Genomic DNA, 8147 nt, shown 5'->3' with positions numbered 1-8147 from the left:
TAAACCAGTGGCGTTGTTACGATGATATGTGATCATATTTTCCCACATATTTTCTTTGGACAACTGAATTGACAATAGAGCATTTGACATCAGTTAAGCTCATCAATACTCAACCTAAAAGTCATAACATCTTATTTGCCTAAAAGTGAAGGTTTCTGAGATTTTTGCGAAAAACTAAAGATATGTCTTGAGAAGAGAACTTATATCCTGTGTCCAATAATCGCATGATACAACTTTCTTATAACATATAGAAATAATTGTCAACCTATTGAACATTTTTGAATGTTGGTAGTATTTATAACATAGTAGAGGTAAGTCAGAATGGGACCGACAAATTTAATTATTTTCATTCGCTATATTATTTGAAAGAATTTTCTTTGGACGAGTAAATTGATAAATGAGCGTCATAAGTTAGGCTCATCGATAGTCTACCTGAAATTTATAACAACCCCCCACCCAAAAGTTTCACAATTCTCAAAAAATTGAAAATGAATCTTGCAGGTCAGCAGATATTTTTGCAGGTCCGGTTTGCCAGACATGAATCTCGACCAAGTTGATCATTTTCGACAAAAAAATTCAACCCCTACTCTTTGAGTATGAAAAACTTTCACAAAAAAAAACCTGGTCGAGATTTATGTCTGACAGACCCGACCTGCAAAAATTTCTGGCGACCTGCAAGATTTATTTTCAATTTTATGAGAAATGTGAATTTTTTCATACTCAAAGGGTGGGGATTGAAATTTTTTTTTGCCGAAAATGATTAACCTGGTCGAGATTCATGTCTGGCAGACCCAACCTGCAAGAATTTCTATCGATCTGTAAAATGTATTTTTAATTTTTTAAGAATTGTGAAACTTTTGTGTGGGGGTTGAACTTTTTTTTAGTTTCCGACCGAAACTGGTTTTTGCGACCGAAATCAAAAACGAATTTCGGCAACGGTCTCAGTTTCGGCCGAAACCGAAACTTCCTTACATGGATTATGTTTCGAGGGAAAAATAAAGAAAACGTTATTATAATCAGTCAGTCTTTATTTTTTTATCTTGAAATCACAACGTTATGCACTCTTCAACATTTTTACTTATTGATAATCAACATTAAAAACCCTTATTCAAGAAAAAATATTAATTGCACTTTGAAAATACTTAAAATAGGTGAGGTGTTCATTTGAGTAGGTGTAGATTCTTCTTTTGAATATTATTGATGGGTTTTCAAAAATATTAAACATAAAATTACTTATTTGAGTTGATATCTAATATCACAATAGTCACGACATGATTAGGCACGTGGAAGCGGCAAAATGTCTTCGTCGATTGTATGAAATTCAATGCGCCGAACATGACCTATCACAGCGCGGGAACTCCCGCAGTTTCGGCAGGTTTGGCGCCGAAACCGAAACTAAACCGAAACCCGTTTTTTTTTGCCGAAACTCAACCGAAACCGAACTTCCGGTCGGACACTGCATTTTTTGTCGAAAATGATCAACCCGGTCGAGATTCATGTCTGGCAGACCCCACCTGCAAGAATTTCTGTCCTACTACAAGATTACGAGAGGAATGTCTACTGAGAACCATTTGCTGACCTGCAGACCTGCAAAATTGTTACACCCCACAGGGTTTATGATTAGCAGCGATCCCACGGATTTATATGTATATTTAGTATCAGCAATGCACCCGTGCGGAACCCTGGCGGCATGCTAGTTTATACTAGACGGAAATCAATTACGGAAAGCATGGAAAACTTTTCAGTGACAGGCATACAAAATGTGAATGTTTATAGACCGTTAGTATTGGCTAAGTTCGGACTTGAAATATCAGAAAGAATAATTAGGCATCGGGTGGAATGGGAATGCGAACACAATTAAATATTATCTAGATATCTAATGGGATTCCGTGAAGGTTTAGGTACAATGGACTGCCCTATAGTTATTTAATTTCATATGAAAAATTGCTTTTAACCTCAAATATAATGTTATAGTGTGTTCTCAGATATAAACGCAGCATATGACAACGTCAACATTCATAAACTATATTCAATATAATATATTATTCAATTTGCATATTCAATAAAAAAATATATTATCATATAATGGAAACAAAAGATAAAATGAACATAATATTAAATGAGAATACATGGACGAAAGAACATGATTTCCAATTATCACAGGAGAAATGCGAAACAACACTGGTTAAACGAGAAAGATCATATACATACGAGTATATCTTATATTAAAATAGAGACTCATGTAAAAATATAAAGTGATGTTAATGTTAATACCTATATATAAACGATCATAACATAACTTAAAATGAGATAAACACAAAATATATAGTAAATGAAGTAAAAGTGGTAATGAATTCAATAAAATGCTTTTGCAGAACATACCTATAGTGGGGGCGAGTCCGACAACAATGAAAATGGCATACAATGGCCTGGTGAGAACGCATTTATAATATGGAGCCATACTGTTTAACAAATGTACAAAAAAACTAAAACTAGAACAAACGTACATAGGTACATGGACTTAGAATTATACTAGGATGTTTAAAATCCACACCTAGTAACGCCATACTTGCAGATGCGGGCGAAATAAATTTAGAACGCAGAAGAAAATGGATGGCACATGAATATGTGATGAAACACATCGACTTGAAACCACATATTATAAACTATCTGACCCTGCGAACTTCGTTCCGCCTAAGAGGCAATAAAAAAGCACATTTTTGATTTTATTAATTTAATTTTTCTATTAATCAAGTATTTCAATTATTTTTTATTAGGTTGCACTCTTCAGTTAAGCACCTTGAGATACACGACATTTTTTGTTTTATTATCAGGCGCAAAAATGAACAACGCAGATGGTCTTCCGACCCGTAAACATGCCACATATAATTGACCATGTGAAAACATTGATTTTCCAGATTCAGACCACAAACTTTCAAGGATTGACCTTGTGATTTGTTGATGGTCATGGCGAATGCAAGACGAATTGGAAATTGAAGTCTTTTAAACTCAAACGGCATGTCGGTTGGGAGCATCGGGATCCTCGGAATGAGAACTTCCTCACCTTCGAATTTTCCTTTGAATATCGTCGTGTAAGTCACATTGTTCATCAATTTACTCACCACCAAACGTGTACCGTTGCAGGCCTAAATTGTGCGGTGGTAAGCCAGACACATCCAAGGAGTTTAAAAATTCAATTGGATAGTTGGTGGCTTGATCTTCATTTGTTACACAGTCAATTGATTTGAATGAATGCATTGTTCCAATGATCATTCTGAATTATGTAGTTTAGGTCATCTACATCTTTATTCTTAGCCGCTAAAATTGCTCGCTCACTCAATCATTCATTATTTTTGTAGTTGGTGATTATGTTTGGGAATAAGTTGCTGATAAGTTCGTCTTTCGATGAGACAAAGTTACAGAAGTTCTGAGGAAATGAAATCAATCCGCTCGATTCGTCGACCGGTACTCGACCATTACCGATAGTAAGCAATTGCTCAGAGAAATCTTCAGCAGATGTATCATTAAGCAATGCAAATCCCATGTTTGTTGTCAGCTGAAATTTCTTCACATAGCGCCATAGATTCGATGATTTGAGGCAAGCGTTTATTTCGTCGGCAGCCGTTGATCTTGGAATTACTGGCAGTGTTTGGCGGAAATCGCCAGACAGTAAAATCATTGCACCTCCAAAACATCTCGAGTCATTGCGTATATCTTTCAATATTCGGTTACGTGCTTCTAATGCACGTTTGTGCGCCATTGTGCATTCGTTCCATATGATGATTTTCGATGCTGATAGAACTTTGGCCATTGCGGAGTTTTTTGAAAGATTACATGTTGGTTCTTCAATACTTTGAAGATTTAACGGCAATTTTATTGCTGAATGACTGTATGGCATCCTTCTAACAATCTGATTGCTATTCCAGAAGAAGCAACTGCAAGCGCATTGTTGGATCTCGCACAAACAGTAGCTAAAACTAATGACATCAGGAATGTCTTACAAGTTCCACCAGGGGCATCATAAACCACCATTTCCATCATCAATTGCCTTCATTAACCATTGACAAAATTACGTTCAGCTGTCATTTACTTTTTTTTTGTTATTCCATGTCAGATGCGTTTTTGCTATACCACGTTTTATAGCGACTTCTTGGTGACTTCACGGAAACGCAGTCGAATGGAATGAAAAGTATCCTATGTCCCTCTCCTTGTTCTAAACTACCTCTCCACCAATTTTCAGACAAATCGGTTCATCCGTTCTTGAGTTATAAATAGTGTAACTAACACCACGTTCTTTCATATATAAAGATATTCTGGAAATATTAAATGTCATGATTGAAAATCAAAACAATCACTGCTAAACACAACAAACACCATAATTGATAAATGTATATGCAAAACTCTTTGAAAATAGCATATGTACAAATTAAATGATACCAAATTTCAGTAAAAGTATTTTTCACAGATTGAAAACAAGAATTCAATGTCATACATAGCATCATGGAATAGAGATGGGAAATACCGCTCCATCATTAGAATGTTTCAACCGCGAACGAGACTGGAAAATACCACGACAGAAAACCTTAGCGAAACTGCACGAGAAGGAACGACCATACTATGCATACTAATACATATGCCAGAAAGATCCATAATATAACACCTTGCAGATAATAAGTATAGTATATCACGATTACGTAACCCACAGCAAAGCACCGCGACAGAGATTCGGTGATTCAATAAGAACGAGAACTAGCACTAGTGACTAGACGCTAGACCACAGTACTGTGACCATTCATGAAACTTAGCGAAACGGTACAATATACTGGAGGCGAAGAGACGCTATACGATACCACAGCATAATATGCTGTGACGATACTCTGCGATATCGTCAACCGTCTAGCAAAATACAATACCGCGACAGTACGGTTACAGAATGAAGGTATCATAAAATACAGACCCATCTTTATCATAGATGAAACATGAGACGTCACTGTATGGCATTTTTGTACAGGGTTCGGGCACAGAATATCGGAGCTACAGTACAGGTTATATAAAAGTGGAAAATGAATATTTTAAATAAAAGTAGGGGTTTTCGTCATATTTTTTCAGTCTCCAGACTATACAGCTCAAATACTAGACAGGAAATAGAGAAATTAGTAAAAAATAATAAAGTTGTAGTTTTTATGAAAGGTGTTCCTGAACAACCTCAATGTGGCTTTAGCAATGCAGTAGTCCAAATTTTGAGAATGCATGGAGTAACTTATGATTCTCATAACGTTTTAAAGGACGAAGCTCTCCGAAAAGGTATGATTTTTTTATATCTGGGATGAAAAAAAGTGATTAGGATATAGTGGACCTTTTCTTTGAAAACTATTTTTCCTAATGTCCTCCAAAACCAGGGAAAAGAAAAAGGTTTTCAGTATTTAGTTGGATGTTACTCTACCCATAATATGATATATAATAGACGTTCTGGATTAAGATTTGCTGTCATTAGAGGTTGACATAAAACTGACTGCAATTCATAAAGTGATTTTTTACAGGTACAATTAGCGGTCAACAGTGATTCTTTCATTAATTATTATCAAGATACCAATTTTACTCAGAAACACAACCTCTCTTCAAATTGCTGTCAGTTTTACGCCAACCTCAGACACCAAATGCCAATTGAGAATGCCTAATATTTTAATCCTTACAAATGTAATGTGTGATTAATGAATAAAACTGAGCTTCTGAAATACCATAATGAATAAAAAAAAAAACTAATTTCAATACTTTGAAACCGAATCTTAATTACATCCATAACTATGAATATATAAGAACTGCATACTTTCGTCAAATTTTTAATAAGAAGTAGATATATTTTGTAATTCATAGTGTGATTAGAGATGTTGATCTTGCAAAATGATTCAGTTCTGACCATCGTGATCATCTGAAAAATTGAATTTCATTCGGGAGTATATAATATTAATTAAACCATTACAGAGCTTGGACCTTTTTAATATTCTTAACTGGATAGTTGAGGTGATTGATCATTCAATAATTGTATTCAATTTAAATGTGAGGTTAATATATGAATCATTACACAATTGATAATTCACTGGATTTTGTATTTTTCAGAAATAAAGGAATATTCAAACTGGCCAACAATTCCTCAGGTTTTTATAAACGGTGAATTTGTGGGAGGTTGTGACATTATGCTTCAAATGCATCAGTCAGGTGATTTGATTGAGGAATTAGAAAAAGCAGGTATTCATAGTGTTCTTCTGGATAAGAAAAAAGATCAAGAGAAATGATACTAAAAACGTGTACCTACATCCCTATTATTCATTTTTATTAGACATAATTACTGTAATATAAACTTGATATTGTTTTGTGCCATTTCAATTCACCATATAATTTGATGATGTACACATGTATTTTTCTTCACAACTTAACCAAATGTCAATCATTCCTTACAGACAAAGAAAATGAGATGAAAACATTCAAATAAGAGAGGGCATTTTAATTACACTATCCATATTTATCTTGAAATGTGTTACTTTTATCCATAAAAATATCAATACATATACCATGAACTCATATATTCATGGTTGAGACACCCGCCAAAGCAAGCTATTAAGAATTCCTTCACATAAAACGGCTCATTTTAGATGGTCCTCATTATTCAGTGCAATAATAAAACTTGTGTCAACTATTAGGAAAGTCAAGTCAGAAGTAGTTTTTTATTCTGCATTGAAAAAATTATTCTTGTAGAGAAGTTACTCAGTCATGAGTAATTTTTGCCTGACACTTTCTTCCGACTTTGTGAAAGTAGTTGGTAATAGAGCTTCCCTTCGAATTGTAACTTGATGAGCGATCAATTTATATCAATTATAATGTTCATGTGACATATCTATTATTTTTGTGATGTTCTGTACTATGTTTTTGTGTCTATTTCATTATGAAGCAACACATGTACCCACTGTACCAAAGTGTAAAGTGAATAAATGATAATTTTTTGCAAAATAAGCAGAAACTTCATATTCCTAGTCCAGTCTTTTATCATTTTAGTTTTCAATGTAGGGGTAATTTTCTTTCATTTTGCAGTTAAGGTCCGTTATATTCAACATTACATCATTTATCAGGCACTATATTTTGTATCATCCCAGTTTTGTTTTCTTCTTAAAAAATATAATGGAATATATTTCACCAAAAACTCTTGAACTCCTTTTTGGTACATTTGAATGTCGTATGTTTTCCTTCCTGGAAAAGCTTCAATATAATGGAATACCATTTTTGAGATCTAGTTACTGTTTTAAAATAATATCAATTTTTTTTCTAAGATACGATAGAACTTACTGATACTTGATGAAAATCCATTACAATATATTCAAAAAACACTTCAATGTGAGATTTCCACTTGTCAAGTAAGTGAAAATCTCACATTAGTTCTTTTTTATATTTTTTTTCTGAAAATAGGAATTATTGATATAGGTCTATGGTTTTCAATATCATTCAGATAACATTTCTTAAAGATAGGAAGTACTAGTAATTTTAAATTCGTCTGGAAAGTTATCTAAGATAAAGTGAACCTACTATATATAACAACAGTGTTTCTCAAACTTTTCGAATTCACGGCTCCCTTATGTTTCTTGAAGGTAATCGCGGCGCCCCGAACGTAAAGACTACACTAGATATTTAATTAATAAAAGTAGGGAGATGGCTGTCTGAATGGATTGCATTTTGCAATTACCGATATTATCATATCAGAGGATTTTTATTAATAGGTATAGGTACTGACTCTCAGTTATCTATGTTGTAAAACGTTGTACCTTGAGACTCACCTGTGGCCCACGGCGCCTCAGTAAAGGTTCCACGGCGCCCCAGGGCGCACACTTTGAGAAACACTGCTAAAAAGCTTTAAAAAAATTGAACCACAATAGCAACCATATGGTAATGATTGAAAATATTTTCAAAAGGCTTTGTGTTATTATCTCCTAACCTGCCTAGGAACCTATGCGACTGTATTTCAAGCGGAAATTTACGCTATTGAATTGTGTGCGGAGAGATTGGAAGAACCCAACCTCGTACACAAGTCAATAAAAATATTCTCGGACAGTCAAGCGCCGTTGGAAGCTCTTGGCTCCTACCGATCAACCTTTAAATTA

General features: G+C 34.3%; 1 protein-coding gene across 1 annotated transcript; it reads left to right on the top strand.

Annotated features, from left to right (window-relative positions):
- Positions 1 to 4833: 4833 nt before the first annotated feature.
- Positions 4834 to 6369, top strand: Grx5 (Glutaredoxin 5). The gene is made up of 2 exons (XM_023174053.2): positions 4834 to 5304; positions 6118 to 6369. The coding sequence occupies exons 1-2, from the start codon at positions 5064 to 5066 to the stop codon at positions 6291 to 6293; spliced, it is 417 nt and encodes a 138-aa protein (XP_023029821.2). The 5' UTR covers positions 4834 to 5063; the 3' UTR covers positions 6294 to 6369.
- Positions 6370 to 8147: the final 1778 nt, after the last annotated feature.

The sequence above is a fragment of the Leptinotarsa decemlineata genome, unplaced genomic scaffold (genome assembly GCF_025532065.1).
Source record: "Leptinotarsa decemlineata unplaced genomic scaffold, Ldec_3_MD MMD2_P_RNA_scaffold_6, whole genome shotgun sequence".
NCBI classification, from domain to species: Eukaryota; Metazoa; Arthropoda; class Insecta; order Coleoptera; family Chrysomelidae; genus Leptinotarsa; species Leptinotarsa decemlineata.
Note: the sequence above shows the minus strand (reverse complement) of the source record. Positions and strands in the feature narration are given on the sequence as shown.

Excerpts from the sequence above, each read along its gene's own strand:
- Grx5 (XM_023174053.2), top strand. The coding sequence starts at position 5,064 with ATGAATATTTTAAATAAAAGTAGGGGTTTTCGTCATATTTTTTCAGTC. Across the intron at positions 5,305-6,117 it reads GGACGAAGCTCTCCGAAAAG|AAATAAAGGAATATTCAAAC; the intron begins GTATGATTTTTT and ends TGTATTTTTCAG.